The 26,944-nt window shown below is 52.9% G+C and overlaps 1 protein-coding gene and 1 pseudogene across 7 annotated transcripts; one reads left to right on the top strand and one right to left on the bottom strand.

The window, feature by feature from the left end:
• Positions 1-1,206: 1,206 nt before the first annotated feature.
• On the top strand, positions 1,207-25,095 carry LOC115640813 (zinc finger protein 501-like). Of its 7 annotated transcripts, XM_030543831.1 has the most exons (5): positions 1,207-1,464; positions 4,648-4,851; positions 5,004-5,075; positions 5,300-7,434; positions 23,768-25,095. In XM_030543831.1, the coding sequence occupies exons 2-5, from the start codon at positions 4,680-4,682 to the stop codon at positions 24,785-24,787; spliced, it is 3,399 nt and encodes a 1,132-aa protein (XP_030399691.1). In that variant the 5' UTR covers positions 1,207-1,464; positions 4,648-4,679; the 3' UTR covers positions 24,788-25,095. The 7 variants fall into 7 exon arrangements, with proteins under 7 accessions (XP_030399691.1, XP_030399690.1, XP_030399685.1 ...); XM_030543825.1 differs by lacking the exons at positions 1,207-1,464; positions 4,648-4,851; positions 5,004-5,075; positions 5,300-7,434 and adding exons at positions 18,690-18,893; positions 21,160-21,238 and having other exon boundaries at positions 22,851-25,085; XM_030543824.1 differs by lacking the exons at positions 1,207-1,464; positions 4,648-4,851; positions 5,004-5,075; positions 5,300-7,434 and adding exons at positions 18,690-18,893; positions 21,119-21,238 and having other exon boundaries at positions 22,851-25,085.
• On the bottom strand, positions 11,989-17,200 carry LOC115640767 (annotated as a pseudogene).
• Positions 25,096-26,944: the final 1,849 nt, after the last annotated feature.

The raw sequence follows: 26,944 nt of genomic DNA, 5'->3' as shown, positions 1-26,944 counted from the left end.
TCCACCGCTTCTCCCTTATCCACAAGGCTCGTGGATGTGCAGAGAGAGGTGCCTACGCGACGCAGGGAGTTTTAACTGCAGCTGCAACTGTGAAAATGTAAAGAGAGAAAACTGCTTACAAATAAACACGGGTAATCATCCGTTGAAACTCTAAACCAATAAAACCCCAATTCTGCCAAGCCGGGATTGAGAAGTTTGGTGCACTCCCGTGCTGAATAATTACACAACACCCAGATCTGTCTGTTGGTCCACTGATCCCGCAGATGACTCTAGCCCCGCCTGGCCCCCCCAGCTACCCATTGCCATTCATATAGACCTGAGCTCATCTAGCCAGTGGTTCTCAAACTTCATTGCACTGTGGACCCCCTGCTGACAACAAAAATTACTACACAACCCCGGGGAGGGGGATCAAAGCCTGAGCCCACCCCAGTCCCGCTGCCCCGGGGGGCAGGGGTGAGAGGCAAAGCTGAAGTCCTTCTGCCCCGGTCTACCCGGCTCAGGCTTTGGCCCCGGTTGCAACAAGTCTAACACCGGCCTTGGTGACCCCATTGAAAGGGTCTTTTAAGGTTTGAAAGCCCCTAATCTTGGCCAGTATGTCCTGCCTTGCGCCGAGCTGTGCGCTCTGCGGTGTTCCCCAGCCCCGAGGCAGGGCTCTGGCTAAGCTGGGAAGCCCGTCTCCCTCCCCAACAGAAGTTGGTCCAGTCAAAGCTCTCACCTCCCCTACCTGGGCTATCATCTAGCCAGGGCATCTCTCCGGCTGCCCAAGGGGGAAGTCCCTGGGAGCAGGGCCGCCCAGAAGGGGGGGGGCAAGTGGGGCAATTTGCCCCAGGCCCCGCAGGGGCTCCCCCGAGAGTTTCTCGGAGGCCCTGGAGCGGGATCCTTCACCCGCTCGGTGGGTCCTGGAAAAGTCTGACGGGTCCCCGGCCCCCGGAGCTGCTTCTGCTCGGAGTCTGTGGTGGTAATTCAGCAGCGGAGGCCCCCCCACCGCCGAAGACCCCAGCCCCCCTGAATCCTCTGGGCGGCCCTGCCTGGCGCTGGGGCCTGGGGGTGCTTTCCCACCAGCCAGCCCCGCTTGCTTTGCCCCTGTTGGCTGCGGTGGTGGGGCGAGGGCTCTGCAGCTGTGCCCTCCAGAGGGCTCTGGTGTATCGCTCGGGGCTGGGATCCTGCTGCCTCTCTGCCTTTCTCCCATTTCCTGTGAGCCGCGGATCGGCGGCTGAACTGCCCGGGTTAGCAGGGAGCCGCTTCGGGAGCGACCCCGGGGGGAGCTGGAGAAACCGCTCCGCAGAGCCCCCTCTGTGCCCAGCCGGGTGGGGGCTCTGGAGCCAGCCCCAGGCTCTGCAGGGGGGCGACTGAGAGGGGAGGGGCGGCCGGAGCACGGAAAGGGGAGGGAGGTTCCCAGCTCCCAGCCCTGCCCGGATCCATCGCTACAGCGGCCCTGGGCAGACTGGCTCGCCTGGGCTCGAGGTAAGGAGCGGAGAGAGGAGAAGCCAGTTGCTGGCCCTGCCCGCTGAGTCCCTGGCGGGGTGCTCTGGGGGGGGGCAGGGGGCAATGTCAGGGGGCTTCCCTCCTAGGCGCTGGGACTATGGGGCTGCCGCCGCACCCCCTGGCTCGAAGGGGTTCTCATCATCTGCAGGGTTTGCTGTTTGCTTGTACAAATTGTTCCCGCACCCCTGTAAGGTGGAAAGTCTCTATCCAGGGAAAATAGGGCCCAGCTGGGGCCAACTCTTAGCCCAGCAACCCCATGTGGAGAAGAGCCCCCCCCTACTCTGAGGGCACTAGGCTACGTTGCAGGAAGGGGCCACCTAGCTGCCAGTCTCTTGGGGAGGTGGAATTATTATGCGGACACCTTTGAAATACCCCCCCCCCAAATATCCAGCACACAGCCCCCAACCATGAGGCAACTCCACAACCCCCACCCCCCTTCAAGGGTCACTTAGAGTGACTCATGCCTTGGGACCTACCAGATTCATGATCCATTTTGGTCAATTTCACAGTCATAGGATTTTTAAAATTCTAAATTTAGTGATTTCAGCTATTTCAATCTGAAATTTCATGGTGCTGTAGTTGTAGGGGCCCTGACCCAAAAAGGAGCTGTTGGGGGTGGGGGGTGGGACTGCCACCTTACTTCTGTGCTGCTGCTGGCAGGGTGCTGCATTCAGAGCTGGGAGGCTGGAGACAGTGGCTGCTGGCTGGGAACCCAGCTCTGACAGCAGAGTTGCCGCCAGCAGCAAGAACGGCATGGTATGGTATTGCCACCTTACTTCTGTGCTGCTGCTGGCAGGGTGCTGCCTTCAGAGCTGGGCGCCCAGCCAGCAGCCGCTGCTTCCTGGCCATCCAGCTCTGAAAGCAGCAGTGCAAAAGTAAGGGTGGCAATACCGAACCCCCACCCTAAAATAACCTTGCAACCCCTCCCCCGCAACTCCCTTTTGGGTCAGGACCCCCAATTTGAAAAATGCTGGTGTCCGCCGTGAAATCTGTATAGCATAGGGTAAAAGCACACCAAAGCCCAGATTCCATGGTCCGTGCGGCGTTTTTCATGGCTGTGAATTTGGTAGGGCCCCACTCATACCCTCTCTCTCACACCTCTGCAGCGTGCTTGTGTCTGCATGGCCAGACAGGTGCCGTATTTTCCACAGTTTTGATCTGTTGTTGCTTAAACTGCGGGAAAATACAGATGGGAACATTGCTGCACCTTTAGCTGGACACAGAAACTTTTAACAGTGGATAGCCGAGTGTACTGTGAAAATAAAATGAAAATCTTTAGACCCATGTTAAAAAGAAAGAAACAAACAAAAAACCTGGCAGATTAAATTATTTTTCTGGCAACTAGCAAATCCATAAAAAAACTGGCCAGGCCAGTCAAATATGAGCCTGGTGGTAACTGTATGCCAACAGAAGTGTTCTCTCTCCTGTCGGCACAGATTGTCTTGACCGGACTAGCCCTCCGAGAACTTTTGGCATCTGCACTAGGACTTTCTCTGCCCTGTGCTGCTGGCTGTTTGCACCAATCCTCCCACTCCCCTCCCGCCTGGTCTACACTGAAAAAATGTCACTCCCTCAGCACCGTACTGAGCTTGACCTAACTCCCGGTGCGGACGCGGCTAGGCTGATGGAAGGATTAATCCGCCAATTTAGCTGCTGCCTCTCGGAGAGATGGAGGGACGACCGCGATGGGGGGGGGAAACACCAAAACAAAGATAACGTTCCAGGGATGTAGGAAGCGGCAACCTAGCTGCAATGCAACAGCTGGATGTAGTGTAGCCGTACTAGGGATATAAATATTGGTTTAAAAAGTTAACCAGTTAAACTATTAAAATTATATCATTTAACTGGTTAACCTTTAACTGAGCTAGCTCGGGGGGCTAGTGCAGGGGAGGGAGAGGGACACTTGGGGCTTGCTCTGACCCGGCTGGGGCTGGGGTCCTGCCAGCGCAACCGGGGCTGGGGTTCGTCTGGCTGGCCAGCCTGAAGCAGCTGGGGCTGCTCCAGCCAGCACGGCTGGGGCTGCGATCCCTCCCGCTGGCCCTGCGTAGGGCCACCTTGGTTAATGGTTAAGGTTGGTTAACCGGTTAACCTTTTATATCCCTAAGCCATACACACAGTCTCTTCATCTCAGCATCGCTCCACGCCCCTCTATTCCTCGCCACCTTCCCTTTTCTTCCTTTTCCATTTAGCCGATCCCGACCTAACTGACCCCTCCTCTGCAAAAAAACCCAGCAACCCATTTGCCGCCACCACGTTGTCGCTCCGCTTGTGTGTTGTACCCCTTCCGCACACTGTGTCTGTCTGGTCTTTTTGGACAGGAAGGTCTGTGGGGTAGGGAGTAGCCTTTGGTTCTGTGGTTGGACAGCACCAAGCCCAGTGGGGGCCCCAGTCCATGCCTGGAGTGGATTTATTTTGGAGCATTTGAGGCTAAACCTCTTAGGCTTTGTTTTGAGCAGGGGTCATGGAGATGAGGAGAATCACGTTTTGCCATTTTAAAACTGTTAGAGTTTGACCAATTCCAGCACCTTTGGGACTGGGAATTTTACATTTGACAGAGAGAATTCCTCGGTCAGGTGCTCTCCTCTCCGTCGTCTGGTGAAACTCTGTTTGGACTCAGATATGTTATGAGAGTTGAGTCGGTGTCTCTTGTGCGGGAACACGGATTATTTCCCTCTTTGATAAGGTTTGTTTCCTCACAGAGGAGCTGGGCCCGGTAACGTGCACACATTTGTTTGGGATTGTGTGAATGGTCCCATTAAAGTTGTTTAATTTAATGAGAGAGTTTGAAAATATCTCAGGCCTGGTGTGGGAGTGGCGTTGTGCTGGAATAAAAAGACAAAGGCCGGGATCTTTAAATTTAGGAGCCTAAATTTAGGCTCCTGAATCCATATTCAGGCACCTGGGTAAGTGGCCTATTATCAAAAGCTTGGGGCACTGAGAACTGAAATCCAGTGATGCCCGCTCAGGACTTGCAAAAACCAGGATTCGTATTCAGGATATGGCTCAAGGAGGTGAATTTTTGATGGTATTTTTAAAAATCACGTCTTGCGCGTTACGTCCGAGTCTTGAGTTTCCGTCTGCAGGGAGCGCGAAAGGGAAATCAGTGCAAAATGGACTAAAGCTGCTGCTGAAACATCCCCATTTCTGCTTCTCTTCTGACAGGCTGCAGAAGAACGTCCGTGTTTCGCTCCAGGATGTTCCGTCCTCCCAGAGGGCAGGAAAAGGGAATGGCTGCAGCAAAGGCAGTGACCTTTGAGGAGGTGGCTGTGCATTTCACCACGGAAGAGTGGGCTCTGCTGGACCCCGCTCAGAGAGCCCTCTACAGGGACGTCATGCAGGAGAATTATGAGAATGTGACCTGGCTGGGTAAGTCACTATGGGCGTTTCCCATCTACTTGGGTTGCAGGTCCTCGCTGGCAAACATAGGGCTGGGATCTTCCCAGCAGCTTCTGTGTAACGAGGAAAGCGGGACTCTGTAACCAGCCCTGATCTCTCCTGTTCTCTCTTCCCCGTGGCAGGATTCCGCATCCCTAAACCTGACCTGATCTCCCATATGGAGCAAGGGGAACAGCTGTGGGTGCACCAAGCAGGTATTCCCTCCCTTTCCCCATCCCCTGTGCCATGGTGTCGATGCTGAAGCTTCTTAGTTGCTAGTTGTGGGGAGGAGTTTGAGGAAGATTCAGCTACTGAGTATTCAGCTGATCCCAAAGCTTCTGCCTATGTGACAAACGCTTTGCCGATCCCCTTTCCCCAGGGCCTCTCCCTCCCCAGCGCAGGGAGTAACTCATGCTGGGTTCTCTCCTTCCCCCGGCAGGTGATGGGACAGCCAGTGAGAACAAGGAGGAGAATTCCCAGCAGGGAGGCCCTGAGTTGGCAGAACCACATGGGAGGTTCACTGGAAGGTCCCAGGGGAACATTTGCCACGGAGAAGCTAGTGAGAGTCAAGGCAGGTTGGAGGAGCAGTGGGGAAGCCTGCCTGCGGAGAGAGAGGGTAAATCCTCTCCTGAAGAGAGATGTTTCAAGAAACTCAAACAGCTATTGGACCTTAAGGGGAAGCACAACAGAGGATCGGGAAATGCAAGCGCTGAACGTGGGCAGGGCTCACGAGAGATGCTCTTTCCGGGAACCCTCCCAGAAGATGCATCCCACGGGTGCGGGCGAAGCCTCCAGCAGAGCTTGGTGCCTCCAGAACATCCGAGCAGGACCCCCCATCGATGTCTCCACTGTGGGAAAAGCTTCCACTGGAGATCACATCTTCTGAGACATCAGACGGTGCACAAGGATGGGAAAAGCTCCAGCCCCGGCGCAGCCCGCGCCATCCAGCAGAGAATCCTCTCGGGGCAGAAACCCTGCCAGTGCCCCGACTGCGGGAGAAGCTTTGATCGGCAGTCGACCCTCATGGCACATCAGAGCCTCCACACAGGAGAGAGACCTTACAAGTGCCCCGACTGCGGGAAGAGCTTTGTCAAGACCTGGAACCTGACCAAACACCAGCGCTGCCACTCGGGGCAGAGACCCCATCGAAGTGCTGAGGGTAGGGAAAGCGTCCATCTGCGCTCACACCTGTCTCACCAGGAGGGACCTGATGGCACGACCTTGCCGGAGTGCCACAGAGCAAAGAGACTCTACCGCTGCCTCGACTGCGGCAGGACGTTTAGCCGGAGCACGGACCTTCTGGTCCACCAGAGCACCCACACAGGTGAGCAACCCTACAAGTGCCCAGACTGTGGGAAGGGCTTCATCTGGAGCTCCAGCCTCACGGCTCACCGCAGAGTCCACACGGGTGAGCGTCCCTACCCGTGTCCTGACTGCGGGAAGGGCTTCAGCCGGAGCTCCAACCTCAAATCGCACCAGAGAGTCCACACAGGTGAGCGACCCTACCCATGTCCCGACTGCGGGAAGGGCTTCACGACCAAAACGGCCCTGAGCACTCACTGCCGGAGCCACACGGGCGAGAGACCCTACAAATGCGCTGAGTGCGGGAAGAGCTTCAGCCAGAAGGCGCATCTGGTGCAGCATGAGAGGACCCACCTGCAAGGCAGACACTATGAATGTGCTGAGTGCGGGAAAAGCTTCCGCCAGAACGTCTACCTGGCCAAGCACAGCCGGATCCACTGCAGGGAACGGCCCTGCGTCTGCACGTACTGCGGGAAGGACTTTGGTGACATCTCCGCCCTGCTCCAGCACAGGCACACCCATACAGGGGAGCGGCCTTACCAGTGTGCCGAGTGTGGGAAAAGCTTCAGACGGCGGGCGCACCTGGTGCAGCACCAGAGGACGCACTCCGGGGAAAAGCCCTACGTCTGTGCCAACTGCGGGAGAAGATTCACGGAGAACTCCACCTTGATCAAGCACCGGCGGATCCACACCGGGGAGAGACCCTACAAATGTGAGGTGTGTGGGAAAAGCTTCCGCCAGCACTCCAACCTGGCCCAGCATGCCCGGGTCCACTCAGGAGAGAGACTCGGCCAAGACCACGGTGGCAGCCACATGGACAGCACGGCCCTACCAGAGCGCCACGCAGCAGAGAGACCCTACTGCTGCCTTGACTGTGGAAGGACTTTTAGCCGGAGCACGGACCTGCTGGCCCACCAGAGTAACCACACAGGTGAGCAGCCCTACAAGTGCCCGGACTGCGGGAAGGGCTTTAGCCAGAGCTTCAGCCTCACGGCTCACCAGAGAGTCCACACGGGTGAGCGACCCTACCTGTGTCCCGACTGTGGGAAGGGCTTCAGCCAGAGCTCCCACCTCAAATCGCACCAGAGAATCCACACAGGTGAGCGACCCTACCCGTGTCCTGACTGCGGGAAGGGCTTCAGCCGGAGCTCCCACCTCAAATCACACCAGAGAGTCCACACGGGTGAGCAACCCTATCCGTGTCCCGACTGCGGGAAGAGCTTCAGCTGGAGGTCCAGTCTCACAGCTCACCAGAGAGTCCACACTGGGCCAGCTGATTAAGGGCTGGGCAATACCTTTGGCTGTTACCCTTGGATACAGGTGAGACAATTACGGCGACAACCTATGAAATCCCGGACAAACCTTACTGAATTTCGGTTTAACAGTAATTAATTCTGGGGTTCATGCAAATGGAGTTAAAAAATGCAAATGTTTCTGTGCTCCGTGGAGTTGTTTGGAACTCCATTGTCAAGAAGACCAGAATAATACAACTGCTGGGACATACACGGCACTTGGAAGGAACTTTTTGCAATGAGGGTAAAGCAGATTTTCTAGGAAATCTCTGTGGGTGAGGAGAATGCATGCCACCCTTTGGAAGGGAAGCCCTGGGGAAAGAAACCAGTTGTCTGCTAATTACCTGCACCTGGAAACTCCAGCTCAGCAACCCCTGGACTGTATGAAGGGTGAGCTAAACGTGTCAGAAGCGGGCTTGTGAGCTGAAGCTATGATGAGCTTGAAGGCACGAGCCCCCTTTGGTGGGGCTCTGAAGGATTTCTCCTACCAGAGCCCACATGAGGGTTGGGGTCAAATCTGGAGAGCTTATTTGCAGGCGTGTAGGCTCTGTGATCAGTTTGACTGTTTCTCTGCAGTGGAATAAAATAGGCTTACACAGGAAGTGCTGTCTGGTACCTTTATAACTGGGCAATTCCATTGGGTACAATCCCGGAACGGGAAAGCAAGTGGGCCCGTTTAGGCAACACAGGTGGCGGATGGAGCCTCCCTCTGCTCCTTCCGCCCATGGCCTGAGTGCCCAAACCCCCCGACCTGGAGAAGCCGAGTCCCCTCCCTGCTCAGAGGAGCCCCAGGCCAGCCGGAGTCCCCCAAGCTGCGCTGCACCTCCCCAGACCCCAAGTCGCTCTGTGGGAAAAACTCTTGTCTCTTCTCTTCTGGAAGAAGAACCTGAGCTTTTGATATGTACCATGTAGGTTCCCAGGGCGGCTGAGCGGGCGGTATGTGTTACTCAGCTTCCCGGGTTCATCAGTAATCTCTCTGGAGTCAAGGAGATTACTGATGAATCCAGGAAGCTGAATAGCACATACCATCGCCTCCTCGGCCGCCACGGAACCTGCATGGGGCATAATAATAAGCAAAAACTTCCCATGTCAAACCCCGTAACTGGCGTTCGGCGGCAACCTCCCCTGACATAATATACCCACCACCCATGTTAGGCAGTCTGTCTGTTCTGGGAATTACACAGGGTAGTGTTTGGCCTGAGAATACAGGCTCGGACTTTTGGTTTTGCCGGTGGGTGCTTCTCTCTGCCCCTCCCATCCTGTGTGAGCAGTGGGCTGGGCCTGCAGGGGAAGAGGCTGAGAGGGTGGGACCTTGGGGGGGAAGGGATGAGGCAGGGCAGGACCTCAGGGGGAAGGGGCAGAGTGGAGTGCAGCAGGGCCTTTGGGGGAAGGGGCAGAGTAGGGGTGGGTCCTCAGGAGAAGGGGCAGAACAGGGGCAGAGTGCCATGGCCCACAAAAGATTAATCCGGCCCTGGGTGCTGAGGCACTCCCTATTTTTTTTCAGGGGGTGCTTGAGTCTTGAAGCACCCACACAGTTGGCATCTATGCCTGGGAATACCCCAGTTAGAAGGGAGAGAGACCCAGAGCCAAGACAGGTGCTGGTCACGGAGGGTGGAAGGTTGAAAGCGGGTGTCCTCGCTGAGTTGCTAAGGGGCAAGAGAGGTGCAGTTCATAGAATATCAGGGTTGGAAGAGACCTCAGGAGGTATCTAGTCCAACCCCCTGCTCAAAGCAGGACCAACCTGACAGATTTTTACCCCAGTTCCCTAAATGGCCCCCTCAAGGATTGAGCTCCCAAACCTGGGTTTTGCAGGCCAATGCTCAGACCACTGAGCTATTCCTACCCGAGCTGCAACAACTGGCTCTTTGACTGCTGTCCCTTTGGAGGTGGGGGATGTTTGTTTTGTGCCTGTACAGCACCTAGCGCAGTGAGGTGCTACGCCATCAGAAGGGCTCCTCGGTGCTCTAATTAACTTCTCTGGGAGGTGGTGGGCAGCAGCAGGGATCAGGGAGGGGATGGATAACCAAGTGGGGAAGATGGGACGTCACATTGAGGACTAAGCAGCAGGGTCCGGCAGTCAAGGCGGTGGGTTGGGCCCAGGACAGCTGGGCTCTGTTCATGTTCTGCTGCTGCTGACGTCCATGTTGTCCAGCCCAGGTGGGTCATTAATTGGCTGAGCACAGCATGGTCTAACATTTGACTGGATGGCATTTGTCTCTCTATGGGAATGGTGGGGGGGTGGAGAGCCTACCCAGGATGGGGGGTGCATACAGACTTCCTGGCAAGGGGGAATGAGGGCACACAAACACCGAGCATGAGGAGGATGGGAGCTCATGGGGAGCTTGGAGCTATGCAAGGAGCCTGCAGTGGGTGCTTTTCACTTGGCCTAGAGGAGCAACGAAACATGCAACTAAATGGATCCCTAGTGCGGTGTCTACACAGTGGAAGCCCCGGTGCAGACTCAGGTTTGAGTCCAACCCCCCCGTCCATCTACACACAAATATCTGGGGCTCGGACCTGGGGTCCTAGGGCCCTGCAGGGCTGGAAGGGCCAAGCCCAGCCAAGATCCAGGGTTCAAGACTCCAATCCCAGAGAGACTTTCCCAGAGGCCCTGTTTCAGCCCAATCCAGGCCCATTGGGGTGACTCCTCTTCCTTCAGGGCACAGGACTCTGGGAGTGGGAGGACCCCAACGACCCATCACCCCCCCGCAACTCGCAGCCCAGAGCCTGGCCTGTTTCAGGCAGAACTAAGCCCATGGGGCCACCCCAGCTGTTCTAAGGGGATGGAAAAGCACGGAGACACTATGACCCCACTACTCAAGAAATCCCAGGATCAGGGTTTAGCGGGAGTTAAGAAATCAGCTGTTGTGGTTACAGGGTGTCATCGTGTTAACCCCTTCTCTGCTAGGGTGACCAGATGTCCCGATTTTATAGGGACAGTCCCAATATTTGGGGCTTTATTACCCCCCACCCCCATCCTGATTTTTCACACTTACTATCTGGTCACCCTATTCTCTGCTGGCAACTGCTATCTCAGGAAAAGGCTGGTTTCTGCAGGGTCAGGGTTGCTGATCCCAGCTGAGACTTTAATTATCCTCTGGGAGGTGGTGCATGGTGGAGGGGGGCAGACAGTCTGTCATCTCCATGCAAGATAAGGCAGATAAAGAGGATGCCTGGGGAGGTAACAGAGTCCTTGTCACTCTCTGGCTTCAGTGCTGGAGGCTGAGGGGGCATCTGGATTCCCAGCCCATCGGGTGGGGCTTGTCTCATGCAGGTTCCTTCCTTCGGAGGGGGCTGATTCAAATGTAACTGTGCAGTCAATCCAACTTGTCCCACCTGGGAGTGAGCCGGGGGAGGTTCCACCTCATGACACACAAGCCAAGGTTTAGTACCCATTCCTGCTGTATCAGTCAGTGGAACCCGCGGGGGGTATTAGCAGCCAGCCCCTGAATTTCTCCCTGAAAGGGAGAAAATTCTCTTAATTGTGCTTGGTCTCCGTCCACTCCTCGCAACTGGGGGAAAGTTCCCAGGCTTGATCTGCAAAGCCACTGGCTCACGCCTCTCTGCAGTGGTGGAGACAGGCGACTGCAGCCTTGCAGCTGTGTGGTCTGCTCCCAGCTGGCTGAGGACCATGCACATCCCATTAGATTTCCCCACCTCCCTTCCAACCTGCTGGTTTGCCTCATCCACCTGTTACCCTGTCATGGTATAACCCCCACTCTGAACCTTAGCATCCAAAAGATGGGGTACCAGCATGAATCCCCCTAAGCTTAATTACCAGCATAGATCTTGTAGTGCTGTCACCAACCAGGACTTGCAGTGCCTGCTACACTCTGGTCCTCCCAAAACCTTCCCAGAGGACCCCAAGACCCAGACCCCCTGGATCTTACACAAAGAAAGTAAACCCTTTCCCTCACCGTTGCCTCTCCCAGGCTTTCCCTCCCTGGGTTACCCTGGAAGATCACTGTGATTCAAACTCCTTGAGTCTTAAAACAGAGAGGAATGCACCTTCCCCCTCCTCTTTTTCCCTCCCTAAGAGGTAATACAGATTCAAGCTCCGTGAATCTAAAACCAGAGGAATTCCACCTTCCCCCATCCCTTCTCTCTCCCTGTCTCCCACCAATTCCCTGGTGAGTACAGACTCAATTCTCTTGAGCCTTAACAAGGGGGAAAAATCAATCAGGTCTTAAAAAAGAAAAGCTTTTGATAAAAGAAAGAAAAAAGTAAAAGTTGTCTCTGTAATTAAGATGGTAAATGTTACAGGGTCTTTCAGCTTATAGACACTAGAGAGAAGCCTTCCCCCCAGCACAAATACAAGTTAAAATCCTTCCAGCAAAATACACATTTGCAAATAAAGAAAACAATCAAAAAGACTAAACCACCTTTCTACTTGTACTTACTACCTGAACAGAAAATTAGAGAGCCTGTAGGTACGTCTGGCCACTCTCAGAACCCAGAGAGAACAACAGACAAACAAACAACACAAAACAAAGACTTCCCTCCACCGAGATTTGAAAGTATCTTGTCTTCTGATTGGTCCTCTGGTCAGGTGGTCCAGGTTCACTGCTTGTAACCCTTTACAGGTAAAAGAGACATTAACCCTTAACTATCTGTTTATGACATACCCCTTCTCTTTTGAATTGTAAGCTCTTTGACTGTCAGCCACTAAGGACCTCAAGATACAGATTGTGGTGCATCAAGGACTGCGTTGGGAGGGCAAGCTAGCACTTCAGGTGTGGTGGGGGTTTCTGGTTCTGCGAGCAGGCTAGGGGCTCTAGGGAAGCTTGCAGTCAGAGTCAGGCCGCAGAAAGCCGGCTTAGTGCAAGGGTGAGTTGTTCCTCTCGGTCTCAGAGAGCAGCCTGCTTTGTCTCTCTCTCTGTTTTTGGTTTGTTGTGTGTAAGCCCTACTGAATTCTATGAAATGAAGTTGTGTTACAAGGCAACCTTCCACTGAGAGGATTTATGCTTTTATTGAATGTATGGGCATGTATGCCCAGAATATAACACAGAGAAGTGCCTAAGTCCCATTGAAAACAAGAGCAGAGACCGTAGTGTATCATGGGCGAGGCAGGCTGACCAGGGAGACGGGCCTAGAGAGGAGAATGGGAGCATGTGTGAACTACAACTCTGATGAGGCACTGCAGCAAAGATTTCCGTTGTTGGCCAAAATGTTTCTGCATTAGAAATTTCCCTGAAAAGTTAAAATTTTCCATGGAGGAGGGAAAAAAAGCCCAAAAGAAAACCCTATTTTCCAACCTGCTCCTCTGAAGACTGATTGACGTGGAGTCTCCAGTGCACCATGAGGTAGAACCTCTGGTTGAAGCTGCTGCCTGAGTTGGAGCATGGATTGCGCTGCTTGCCAGCATGGACTCTCCCATGCATCGCAAGGTTGAAACGTAGGTTGAAGCTCTTCCCGCAGTATTAGCACCTGTAGGGCTGCTCGTCAGCGTAGCCACACCCGTGGGAGAGCAGATTGGTGCGTCTGCTGAAGGTCCTGCCGCAGTCGAGGCAGCGGTAGGGTCTCTCTGCTGCCCGGTGTTTTGGCAGGCCTGTGCCTTTGCAGCAGGGCCCCTCCTCTGGGGCTGGAGAGCGCTGGGCCAGGTCGGAGCACTGGCTAAAGCTTTCCCCCCCATCGTGGTGTTTGTCAGGCCTCTCTCCCATGTGGCCCCTCTGGTGCTCAATCAGAGCAAAGGAATTGATGAATCTTTTCCTAGAGCTGGTGCAGACACGAGGCTTTCCCCCGCAATGCGCTCTCCCAGGCTGCTCCAGGGGTGCTCATCGGCTGAAGCTTTTAGTGCAGTTGGGTTGCTCCCCCCCATGGGCCCTCTGGTGCACGGTGAGCTTGGCTCTCTGGTTGAAGCCCATTCCACAGTCAGGACACAAAAAGGGGCGCCTGCTCGTGTGGACCCTCCGATACATCGCGAGGTTGAAGCGTAGGCTGAATCCTTTCCCGCAATCTGGGCATGCATAGGGACTCTCTCCCGGGTGGAACTGCTGGTGTTTTGTCTGGGCCGAATTCTCGGCAAAGTGTTTCCTGGATTCTGGATGCGGGAAAGGTTTCCTGTGCAGGTCAGGGCATTTGTAGGGCTTCTCTCCCGTGTGGAGCCTCTGATGTGCCATGAGAGTCGACCTCCGAACAACGCTTCTACCGCAGTCGGGGCACTGGCAGGGTTTCTGCTCTGAGCGGATTCTCTGCTGGATAGTGAGGGCTGCGCTCTGATGTTGTGGAGGCACCGAGTTCTGCCAGGGGCTTTCCCTGCATCTGTGGGATGCCTCTTCCAGGTCGGTTCCCAGATGGAACATCTCTCGTGAGCTCTGCCCACGCTCAGCGCCTGCTTTTCCCGATCCTCTGTTGTACTTCCTCTTAAGGTCCAGGAGCTGTGTGAGTTTCTTGAAACATCCCTCTTCAGGAGAGGATTTATCCTCTCTCTCCCCGGGCAGGTTTCCCCACTGCTTCTCCGACCTGCCCTGACTCTCGCTAGCTTCTCCGTGGCAAACGTTCCCCTTGGACTTTCCCACAAACCTCACACATGGTTCTGCCAACTCAGGGCCTCCCTGCTGGGGATTCTCCTCCTCGTTCTCACTGATTGTCCCATCACCTGCTGGGGAAAGGAGAAAACCCAGTATGAGTCACTCCCTGGGAAAAGGGGATCAGCAAAGGGTTTGTCACATAGGCAGAGGCTTTTGGATCAACTGAACAGTCAGTAGCTGAATCTTCCCCAAACACCTCCCCACAGCTGGCAACTCAGGAGCTTCAGCATTGATACCATGGCACAGAGGATGGGGAAAGGGAGGGAATATCTGCTTGGTGCACTCACAGCTGTTTCCCTTGCTCCATATGGGAGATCAGGTCAGGTTTAGGGATGCGGAATCCTGCCATGGGGAAGAGAGAACAGGAGAGATCAGGGCTGGTTACAGAGTCCCAGTTTCCTTGTTACACAGAAGATGCTGGGAAGATCCCAGCCCTATGTTTGCCAGCGAGGATCTGCATCCCGCGTAGATGGAAATGTCCATAGTGACTTACCCAGCCAGGTCACATTCTCATAATTCTCCTGCATGACGTCCCAGTAGAGGGCTCTCTGAGTGGGGTCCATCAGAGCCCACTCTTCTGCGGTGAAATACACAGCCACCTCCTCGAAGGTCACTGCCTTTGCTGCAGCCGTTCCCTTTTCCTGCCCTCTGGGAGGACAGGACGACCTGGAGTGAAACATGGATGTTCTTCGGCAGCCTGTCAGGCGAGAAGTGAAAATGGGGATGTTTCAGCAGCGGCTTTAGTCCATTTTGCACTGATTTCCCCTTTGTGTGCTCCCTGCAAATGGAAACTCAAGACTCAATTTGGATGTAACACACAAAATGTGATTTTTTAAAAACAGCATCCTCCTCAAGCCGTATCCTGAATAAGAATCCCGGTTTTTATAAGTCTCGAGCGGGTGTCACTGGATTTTATTTCTGACTTCCCAGAACTTTTGACGATAGGCCACTTACCCAGGTGCCTAAGTATGGATTCAGGAGCCTAAATTTAGGCTCCTGAATCTAAAGATCCCGGCCTTTGTCTTTTTATTCCAGCACAACACCACTCCCACACCAGGCCTGAGATATTTTCAAACTCTCTCATTAAATTAAACAATGTTAATGGGACCGTTCACACAGTCCCAAACAAGTGGATGTGCGTGTTACCGGGCTCAGCTCCTCCGTAAGGAAACAAACCTTATCAAAGGGGGAAATAATCCGTGTTCCCGCACAAGAGACATTGACTCAACTCTCATAACATATCGGTGTCCAAACAGAGTTTCACCAAACGACGGAGGGGAAAGCGCCTGACCTAGGAATTCTCTCTGTCAAATGTAAAATTTCCAGCCCCAAAGGTGCTGGAATTGATCAAACTCTGACAACACTTTTAAAATGGCAAAACGTGATTCTCCTCATCTCCACGGCCCCTGTTCAAAACAAAGGCTAAGAAGTTTAGCCTGCATGTGGGACCCTTGACACGCTGAGAATCAATCTGTTTGTGAGTGTCCACGAAACTGACCCCCTAAGTGAGGAAACAATTCTGATCAAAGCGGGAAAAAAATTCAGTGTGTCTGCACAACAATCTTTTATTCAGCTCTGACAGCAAAGCTACAGCAGAACAGGTGTTTATGAGCCAACAGAGAGCAGGTGTCTCACTTGGTAATTCTCTTAGTGCCAAACATAAAATTTTTTGTCCCAAGGTGACGGAAGTGTTGAAATACTGATGCAGGTTGTAACTTGACCCGCTACCCCAGCTGCTTCTCAGGAAAAGGCTCAGAGGTTTTATCCTGAAACTTTGCCAAACTAAATTCACCCCCTGGGCAGAGACTTTCAGCCTGAAAGATGAACCTAAGCAGTGCCAGGCTGGATCAGAGCTGAGGCCCAGCTAGTAGCATTGAGTGTGGTGTAAACCAGTGGCTCTCAACCTTTCCTGACTCCTGTCCCCCTTTCAGGAGTCTGATTTACCTTGTGTACCCCGAGTTTCACCTCACTGAAAAATGACTTGCTTACAAAATCAGACATAAAAATACGAAAGTGTCACAGCCACTAGTACTGAAAAATTGCCGCCTTTCTCATTTCTTCCATGTAATTATAAAATGAATCGATTGGAATATAAATATTGTGCTTACATTTCAGTGTATAGTCTATAGAGCAGTGTAAACAAGTACATTGTCTGTCTGCAATTTTAGTTTGCACTGACTTTGCTAGTGCTTTCAATGTAGCCTGTTGTAAAACTAGGCAAATATCTAGAGGAGTTGATGTGCCCCCCGGAAGATCTCTGAGTACCCCCATGGGGGGGGAAAGGCATGTACCCCCGTTGAGACCCACTGTTGTGAGCAACTGGACAACTGGCTTCACAATTTCAGCCCAAAGTTATCCGTCCATGCGGCGGTGCACTCCAGCTAGAGCAGGTTCCAAGGAGTGGCTGTGGAGGAATTGGGCCATTTCAGGAACTGGGGTAAAAATCTGTCTGGGGATTGGTTCTGCATTGAGCAGGGGGTTGTACTAGATGACCTTCTGAGGTTCCTTCCAACCCTAATCTTCTAAAAAAATGGGGGGAGGGATAACTCAGTGGTTTGAGCATTGGCCTGCTAAACCCAGAGTTGTGAGTTCAATCCTTGAGGGGGCCATTTAGGGAAGTGGGGATTGGTCCTGCTTTGAACAAGGGTTTGGACTAGATGATTTCTTGAGGTCCCTTCTAACCCTAATAAGCTGTGATTCTGTGACTTCCTTTCCCTGAGGCTGGCCTGTGACTAATGAGAGGCAGACCTGGTTTGTCCTCTCTCTACACTGACACCTTGTCCCTGGGAAAGCCAATTAGGCCAGGGATGATGCAGGGAACAGATCAGGGTGGGTTTGGCAGCTGGGAACCACCCTCTCCACTTATTACTCCTGCGGCCCAGTGGGATCTCTCCCCCTTTCCCCTCTAGCTCAGAGATATGATCCCTGGCCTATGCCCTTGGGGTATTTGCTCTCCAGTAGCCAAGACCCAGAGTGGGTCAGGTAGGGCAGCAGTTCTGGGACTTGCCGGAGGGGGGAGCAGAGATGGGGCTGTTGGTGCAGTCACTTTCCTGCCTGGCCCCAGCACTTCCCCCCAGGTCTCCCCATCACCTGCAGTTGTTCCAAGGCTGCCCTAAGAGGCCAGTTCCCACTCTCAGCTGTAGCACTCCTTCAGTCTCTCTCCAGCTGTGCCAGCCCTGTCCAATCCAGGAAGTTCAGTCATCTCTTGATCAGATCATAGCAGGAAACTCGTGGCCAAGGGAAAGAAAGAGGAAGTAGCCCAGCCTTGCTTTGTGCTGTAACTCAGAGTCCTCTAGTGGGGGCAGATCAGGAAACCCTCTTCCCTAGCTCCTCCTGGGGTTACCACATGTCCTGGTTTTATAGGGAAAGTCTCAATATTTGTGGCTTTGTCTTACAGAGGCACCTATTACCCCACCCCCATCCCCACTTTTCACACTTGCTATCTGCTCACTCTTTGCCCTCCCCGGGACAGCCCCACGACCCAGAAAGGATCCGTCCATGAGTGTTAACAGCTCCGTGCCCCCGCGGTGACTTCCTTTCAACACAGATATGGTCCCAGCCTCTGCCCTGGAGTCAGCCGGCAGGTGCAAACTCTCAGATTGCTGCAACTCTTGACTCTGGGAAGGCCCATGTGGTGCAGGCTCCATCACCCACCTGTTCCATTCGCAAACCATCTCCTGGGTTAGTGCGTTCACCCTGTTAACACCCACTTAGCCTCCTGCAAAAACCTCCTTAAGCCTCTCATGTGCCCTGGGACCTGCAAAATGCTTGACAGCAATGAGGCTGCAGGTGTGTGGAGACCACATCCTATCGTGCTGGGCAGTGGCGTTCCCATGGACTCCCTGGTCTGCCTGTCATGGATACGGATACAGAGATCAAGAGTAGCCAGTGTTATGATGGTTCTGGCTAAGAAATACAGTGATCATATTTTCCCAAAGGGAAAACTGGACACCCCCTGGGGTCAGCCCGACGGCCCCCTCCCTCCTGTGTGCGGGGCTGCTCTGAGCACCCGTCAACCCCTGCAAGTGGGGCTGGCCCAAGGCCCCCTCTCTTTCCCCACATGCAGGGCCAGCCTGAGATCCCCTGCCGGCCACCTGCACATGGGGCCATCCCATCCCAAGCCGCTCTCCTGAGCCTTCCCTGCCACGCAGGGGTGGTGCTGCTGCTTTCCCCCTCCCCCCCATCATGTTCCTCCGCACCCCGCTAGGGATTGCACCCCGTTTTTTTTGGCCAAACCATGCATTTGTCCCGTTTGTTCTTGCCAACTGATGGCAAATGCCAAGTCCCCCCCCCCCCAAAAAAGTGTCAGGATGGCTGAGACAGGGCCTCTAACTATTAGAGCCCAAGCTGACAGGCAATGGAAAAGAGCGGTTTAAACGCATGGTATTATTTGTTATTACCTCACATCTGCTACTGCAGGTTTCTGAGCCCTTCCTCTGCCTCGTCTGGGCCTGATCACTAGCAGAGACTGAACTGGAAGGACCTCAAGGCTGAGCCAGTCTGGCGATGCCTGTGCTCCTCATGGAAAAAGCATCACCTGTTGGCTCATAAGGACGTGCCCTGTCATTCAGCGGTGGCTTCAGTACAGTCCCTACTTCCACAGCGTTAGGTTTTTCTGGCTGCAGCTCCGAAGCTGTCCCCACCAGAGGGCTCTGGCTGCGCTAAGGGGAGGCGGCTCCCTCGCTCCGTGTCTCTCTTTCTCTTCGGTTCAGCACAAATTTCCTGGCTGAGACGGATGCAGCTGCGGCTGAGCAGCTGCTGCGCCCTCAGTGGGGTGTGGACCAAGGGAGACCGTCATCCAAGCCCCCTCTGTGCCCACCCCAGGTGGGGACTTTCTCCGGTGGCTGGAACCAGCCCCTTGGGGCTCCCCGGGCTCTGCCGACACCAGCTTCTGAGCCGGAGCCTGCAGGTGATGGGGAGACCTGGGGGAAAGGGCTGGGGCTGGGCAGGAAAGTGACTCCCAATCTCATTTCCCCCTCCCCCCCGCCTGCTTTCCACGTCTCTGCCAGTCCCAGAGCTGCGGCCACCCCCGGCAGACATTCCCGGTCCCGCAAGCGAAGAGCCATGGGAATGGGTCAGTCAGCGGGCAGTTCAGAGCCCTGACAGGGCACCTCTGGGCCGGGCAGTTCAGAGCCCCGGCACCTCTGGGCTGGGTAGTTCAGAGCCCTGGCACCTCTGGGCTGGGTAGTTCAGAGCCCTGGCACCTCTGAGCCGGGTAGTTCAGAGCCCCGGCACCTCTGGGGTTGGCAGTTCAGAGCCCTGACAGGGCACCTCTGGGCTGGGTAGTTCAGAGCCCCGGCACCTCAGGGGTTGGCAGTTCAGAGCCCCGGCACCTCAGGGGTTGGCAGTTCAGAGCCCTGACAGGGCAACTCTGGCCTTGCCATGTCTGTTATGCATGTAAAAAAAGCTGCTTGAGCCCTGGCACCTCTTTCATTACAAATTAGCCTCCCAGGCCAAGCGGGAGACCAGAGCAGGAGCCATAAATGGGGAGAGAGGCTCCCAACTCCTAGATCCATTCACTTGGTTCTTTCTGTTGATCCTTATTGATCAATGATGGTGGATCCCTCGCTCTAATTATTTTCCATTGATTCTAGTCTGCTAATGTATCTGTTTACCATCCCTCTAGAGCAGTGGATCTCAACTCGTTTACCATTGTGGGCTGCACATGCAGCTCTCTATATGTTAAGTGGGCCCCATCCACACAATATATATATACTACCCTATGGCACTGAGGATGGCACATAGGCCACAGCTGTGTGCTGATTGGCCACCAGCAGCCCACAGGTTGAGACCCACTGCTCTCGAATGATTATCTCCTCAGTGTCCAAGCACTGCACATCAGGTGACCAGCTAGCAAGTGTGAAGAACTGGGATGGGAATGTGTGGGTAAGAGGTGCCCGTATAAGAGAAAAACCCCAAAATTGGGACTGTCCCTATAAAATTGGGACATCTGGTTACCCTACCTGCACAAATGCATAAAACATCCGAGAAAATGTCCTTTTTCTCTCTCTCCTCCTAATGCCCAGTGGTGAGGGAATGGTAAGCCAATTTGAATTATTTGTGCTATGGCCGTGGCTCTCAAACTTTTATACTGGTGACCCCTTTCACATAGCAAGCCTGAGTGCAACCCTCCTTATAAACTAAAAAACACTTTTTTGTATATTTAACCCCATTATAAATGCAGGAGGCAAAGCAGGGTTTGGGGTGGAGGCTGACAGCTCGTGACCCCCCCATGTAATAACCTCATGACCCCCAGTTTGAGAACCCCTGTGTCACGGTCAATAAGACTCCGTTGTGGGAGGCACCCCATAACTCCAGCCCTACTCCTGCAAAGACGCACGTAAAGATAACAGATGTTGGGGCTAGAGTCTTTGCAGGAATAGGGCTGGAGTTTGTACCGTGCCTAGCATACAGGCCCCTCCAGTATTGTGTGGCGCAAATCATTGCCCCAGTGAGTTAGCAGTTGGAGAGGAAGACAGGCAGGAGACAGATGAACGGAGGCCGTGGAGCACGTACAGGCAGAGTTGTGTCACATATGGCTAGATGGTTTTGTCAAAGAGCTGATTTTTCCAAGTGCTCTAAAATCCACACAGGTGCTCAGGTTGTCTTTAAAATTGCTGTGCATAATGAGGGCTGAGGGTAGGGTTAGCAGTGCGAATTTGGGGACATTTGATCCCATGGTACCTGAGATTACAGGGAGCAGAGAGAGGAGAATTAGGACACAAGAAGGGTGGCCCAGTTTGGGTCAGCACCAGTTTGAGGCTCAGGAGTTCCCTGCTCCGTCATAGGCTGCATGTGACTTTGGGAATTAGATGCCAAAATTCCTTTACAAATCTTGCCCACCTCGGAGAGGTGTAGCAATGGGAAATACACAGGGCTTAAATTCTCCCTGAGTATTTCCCAGGGCCCCTCCCCACAAAAGATGCTGGGACTCCCTCTGATTTGAAAACAATTACCAGAGCTCTGTTCCAGTCAGCTCCAGCTGAATTTAAGCCCTGGTAGTGCACTGAAGTTTGTGAGGTGCTTATATACTAGGGTCACAGGACCCTATTAATAGCTAAGAGTCACTCCAAGTGCCGGGGGGAAGAAGGGAAGTTGCAGAGGAGCTGAATCAAATCACTAACTTTTTTGCAGCCCCTGATTTTTCAACCTGATTTCTCCAACCTTTTCCTCAGATGCAGAGATCAATTCTGCATCAATGCGGAGAGGAAAGAAGGGGGGATAGATACATGACCAGGTGGTGACTTATACTAGGTATGTACCTGCCTTGGAACATCAGCTTGTCCTTTGAGGGTTCTTGACAAGGAAACTCTTAGTCCAGTGCATGATCTGGCTTGGTCTGGAGATCCCTCAGAAGCCCTCCGAGCTTGTCTTAGGGCACTGTTAGAACATGATCTTGGACTACTCTGTAGTCAGTGCAGACAGGGACAAGCTGTGATCAGTATCAGGTCAGCAGGCTGTGGTTAAGGGTTTGTCTACATGAGGAATTTGACCAGAATGGATACCCCACAATAGCTTCCTGTGTGGACATGCTTATCCTGGAAGAATTATCCGGTACACTTCTTCCAGTGTAGACTAGGCCTACATATAAGACAAGACAGATGAACACAAGAAAACAATGAAGTAAAAGCAGTCAGCGTGATAGGTGGTGTTCTCAGCACACCAGCAGCCTAAACCATGCCAAGTTTGTATCCTGGGAAATGCCCCTAAGGGACAGCCTTTACAACATGTTAATAATGTTGTGCTAATTAGCAGTCAATTAACTAACTAATATAGACAAGTCCTTTACACAGGCTGGGCCTGTGTAGCAGTTGGGGCCTGATTCTGATCTCAACTGCACTGATGTAAACTAGGGATATGTCTAGACTACGTCGTTGCAACTACACAGGCATGACCCTGTAGCGTAGATGCAGCCTGCAATAACGGAAGGGGGTTTTGTCAGTGTAGGAATCCCCCAAGGTGCATTCTTCCATTGACAGCTGTGTCTACACAGGGCCTTACGTTGACATAGGGTTTTTTTCACACCCCTGACCGACATAGCTACACCAAGCTAACTCTTAAGTGTAGACCAGGCCTTGGAGTGGTTCCATTACAGAGAGCAAAGGGAGAAGCAAATCATGGCATTAGAGTGTTGGGGGTGGGGGCAAATCCTTTTTAATAACCTGAGGCAATGTCTCCCATGGAAGAGAGTTGTGTTCTTAATTTGGATTCATTCTCAATTTCAAATGACCTTGAAAATTCAATTAGAACCCAACTACCTCTCTCTGTGATACTTTTGGGTTAACGGGGTAGCTACAGGGTGTTATACACTTTGAGAAGATGAAAGTGAAACCCGTTTTCAAGCATGACCCTAATCAAACACAGCTTGTTTACCATTTCTACTGGTAACAGCAACAGAGAACATTGTTCCTAAAGCCTGGGGTGCCACTTGAACTGTTAACCACAGTCAAAAGCCGAGTTGCTGTTTGCAGCTGTTTTCACCCAAGTTAAGAACACATCTCTTTCTTTGTTCTGAGGACATACCCAGGGAAAGCAGTAGGCCAGGCTTCTAGGGCTCTCTAGTCAGTGGGTGGGAGGGGAGGGGGATAGAAATGGCCAAGAGATTTAATCCTTGTGCTGGGATGAATCACTAACTCCCACCTGTGTGTGGAGATCTCTGAATCCCTTACTTGGACCACTGCACATCAGCTCCCACATGCTGGGCTTTGCAAAAGGGCATCTCCATGGGTGTTTCCCATCTGCTTCATGTTACATATCCTCTCTGGCAAACATAGGGGCAGGGTTTAAAATCCCAGTGCCTGTGTAACAGGGACTCCAGGAATCTGTAACCAACCCTGATCTCACCTGTTCTCTCTCCACTGAGCAGGATTCCCCATCCTTAAACCTGACCTGCATGGAGCCGGGGAAGAGCTACGGGCACTGGATCTCCAGGGGAGGCACCAGCCCAGGTGAAGAACCAGTTAAATCAGCTCAGAGACCATCTGGGAGAGAAGCCCAGCACCTGGATTTGCATTGAGCCCTTGTGAGCTTTCCCAGGTCTGCCCCTTCTCAGGTAGCTCATCACCGAACTGGAAGGGACCTCAAGAAATCATCTAGACCAGTCCCCTGCACTCAGGGAAGGCCTAAGTATTATCTAGACCATCCCTGAGAGGTGTTGCAAATGTCTGTCCTAGTTTCAGGGCAGATGTTGCCTGGGGCTTTTTACCCTTTCTGTCTGAAAGCAGCTACCAACCCTTGTTCTGCCTGTTGAGATGGGAAGGGAAGCAAAGCAGGATGGGGCCCCTGTGGTGAAGGACTGGGGGGAACCTGGCCAAAACCATCCCAATACATTATCTTGGTATAATAGATTCTAAAGCCAGAAGGGATCATCTAACCTGACCTGCATAACACGGGGCAGAGAATTCCACACAGGAATTCTTATTTTTTTGCCCTCTTCCTCCCCCCGATTGGGGGGAAATGTCTTATGTGGAGTCTCTCCGTAAACCAGGGATGGCAACAAGTGTGAACGAGGAGGCAAACCTGCTGTGGGGAAGCCCTGAGTCAGCAGAAGCCGAGAAAGCAGAGGGGCACATTTGTCCGAGAGAAGCCAGTGAGAGTCAGGGTGGGTGGGGGAAAGAGGAGGAAGGAAATCTTCCGGGGGGGAGAGAGGATAAATCTTTTCTCCAAGGAGGAGATGTAAGGCAACTCTGGGTGCAGCAGAGAGAAGGGGAAGGTAATGGGTCCAGGGAAGGATTCACTGAGAGTGCCCAACCTGATGCCCAGTGGAGCACCCACAAGGCAGAGAAATGCCACCAGTGCCCTGACTGTGGGAAAAGCTTCAGCCAGAGCTCGACCCTTAGTGCCCACCTGAGGATCCACACTGGGGAGCGCCCCTACATATGCCCTGACTGTGGGAGAGGCTTCACGCAGCTGGCTCACCTGACCCAGCATCAGGGGACACACTCAGGAGAGGAACCCTATCGCTGTGCTGACTGTGGGAAGGGCTTTGGGGTGAGCTCCCGCCTGGTGGCACATCAGAGGAGCCACACAGGCGAGCGCCCCTACAAATGCCCCGAATGTGGGAAGAGCTTCCGGGTCAGCTCAGTCCTGGTGGTGCATCAGCGAATCCACTCTGGAGAGAGACCCTATAAATGCACCGATTGCGGGAAGAGCTTTAATGTCAGCTCCAACCTCATTAAACATCAGAGGATCCACACAGGGCAGAAGCCCTACAAATGCACGGAGTGTGGGAGGAGCTTCAATGAGAGCTCAGCCCTGATTGCCCACCAGCGGCTGCACAAAGGGGAGCGACCCTACAAATGCCCTGACTGCGGGAAAAGCTTCAATGTCAGCTCCAACCTCCTGGAGCATCAGGGCACCCACAGGGGCCAGAAACCCTACAAATGCCTCGAATGTGGGAAAGGATTCGCCCGCAGCGCCCACCTCTCACAGCACAGCCGGACTCACACGGGTGAGCGACCCTACAAATGTGCCGAGTGTGGGAAAGGATTTGCTGTGAGGTCCCATCTGGCCCAGCACTGCCGGGTCCACACCGGGGAGAGACCCTACAAGTGTGCTGACTGTGGGAAGGGCTTCACGGCCCGTTCATCCCTGACCACCCATCGCCGGACTCATACAGGAGAGCGACCCTATAAATGCCCCGAGTGTGGGAAAAGCTTCAATCAGAACTCACACCTGGCTCAGCACTGGAGAACCCACTCGGGAGAACGACCCTACCGCTGCCCTGACTGCGGGAGAAGCTTTGGGGACAGCTCTGCCCTCATTAAGCATCAGAGGATCCACCTGCAAGAGAAAGCTCGTTAATGCCAGCCTGCGGCTACCGGAAAAGCTTTGCTTGGTGCTCAGTGCTTATTATTAGAGCTGGGCAGGTAAGGGCTCTCAGTGAGGTGGTAATTCAAAAAGAAAAAAGTCATCTTGAGTTGACCCCAAAACAAGATGTTCCAACATTTTGGGGATGGTGGTGGGGGGAATGGAAAAGTTGAAAATAAAAATCCTTTCAAATTGAGCTCTTGTGCTACATGAAACATTTCATTAGGATTTTGAGTGGCTTTAATGTCTTTTTTAAAATTAAATTGAAAAACATCAAACCCCAAAATAATTTTGATTTGAAAATGTTGAATATTTTGGTTTTCAGGTTATTTGTTTTTGGAAGGGGTCAGTTGAAACAATTCAATGAAACAAAGTTTGCAAAAAACATTTTGAAGTGAGTGGATCTGCATTTTTCCACACAGAAAAGATGTTTCCAACAAAGTTTGCTCAAGTCAGCTTATTACACTTCAGAGAATCCGTGCGCTGATAACCCTGACTGATGGGAGTAATATCGGTGACATTCAGCTCCTCCCACTGGGAGCAGGCCACCTCTAGCCGATCCGTGACTCTGGTCTGGCTGCTGAGACCTTGTTGCAGCTCTGCAGGCTGAGCATAGAACGGGGAAGAGAAAATACCTGCAACCTTGGTTGTTCCCTCTTCTGGGACTCAAGATCCTCCTCCTCCCCAGGCAAGATTCATTCCCTGGGCTGCCCACATTGGTATCAGAGAGGTGGGTAGGAAATTAGGTCCAATTCCATCCCCAGCACTGCCTCCCCACTGCAGAAATAGGATGTTTAATCAGTGCTCCAGGTCTCATGCCCCTTCAGGCAACCTTAAAACTGACTGTGCCCTAGACTCCCTCCATTAGGGGGAGCAATTTCCTGGGGCGAGGGACTCACCTGCTTTACTAATCCCACCCACCATCACCACCAGCTAGCCTCAGCTCTCTCCTCATCCCAGGTCTTCTCAGGGCACATCTACACAGCCGCTACACACCCAGATCAGGCTCATGGGACTGTTTCATTGCTGTGTAGCCTTCTGGACTCAGGCTGGGGCCGGTGCTCTGGGCCTCTCCCACTCATCAGGGTCCTAAAGCCCAGGCTCCATCCTGAGCCCAGACATCTACACAGCAATGAACTAGCCCTGCAGTCCAAACCAGCTAGCACAGGCCAGCCATGGGTGTTGAGCTGCTGTGTAGACATACCCGCAGAAGTCTGGCCCCCTAGTCTGATCCGTCACTTTGCTGCATTGGGGTGGGGAATGGTGAAGGGTGGGGCTGGCTAATACAGAGTGTACCATGATTAATTTGTGATTGGCCTCAGCAGTAGAAGTACAGAACTGGGTTTTCCACCTGCCCAGAGTCCTTTGCTGGGGGAGAGGACAAGTGAAATGAAGCGGGAGGCACTCTATGCCTCCATTTGTGATACGAGAACCTGAATAGGATAGAATTTAAAGCCAGAATTTGACAGAGATTGAAGATTGGGATGGCTCGGTGTAGGGCTTTTCTACAGGTGGAGTTATTCTAGAACTGCTATGCTTGAATTACTTCATGTGTGGACATGCTGAATCTGGAAGAACAGCACCTTTTTCTGGTTTAGTTTAATCCACTTTCAAGGGGGATTTGAATTAGCCTAATCCATTTTGGAAGTAGATTAAACTAAATCTAAAAAAGATACTCGTCTTCTGAAATAAGTGTCCACCCAGAGCTATTCGGGAACAGGTATTACATTTTAAAATTCACTCCTCACCTTATGCCAGAATAACTTTATCATGTAGACAAAATCTGAGAGGAAAATAAGAGGGAACATGACAAGAATATATAGAAATATGACAAAAATGGAGAAGGGAGAGAGCAAGGGGACACTGAGGGCACATCTACATTTCAAACATTGCACGCATGCAGCTGTAGCATCCAGTGAAGCTGCTCCTATGCCAATAGGAGAGAGGGCTCCTGTTGGAGTAGTTAATCCACCTCCCTAAGAGGTGGTAGCGATGTCAATGGGAGATGCTCTCCCACCGATAACAGCACTGTCTATACACAGGGTTAGGTCAGTATAACTATGTTACTCAGCTAGTATGGCTTGTTCATACCCGAGCAATGCCGTTGAACTGCTGTAGGTCTGTAGCGCAGACTAGATGTCAGGGCTGGTC

The sequence above is a fragment of the Gopherus evgoodei genome, unplaced genomic scaffold (assembly GCF_007399415.2).
Source record: "Gopherus evgoodei ecotype Sinaloan lineage unplaced genomic scaffold, rGopEvg1_v1.p scaffold_32_arrow_ctg1, whole genome shotgun sequence".
NCBI lineage: Eukaryota > Metazoa > Chordata > Testudines > Testudinidae > Gopherus > Gopherus evgoodei.
Note: the sequence above shows the minus strand (reverse complement) of the source record. Positions and strands in the feature narration are given on the sequence as shown.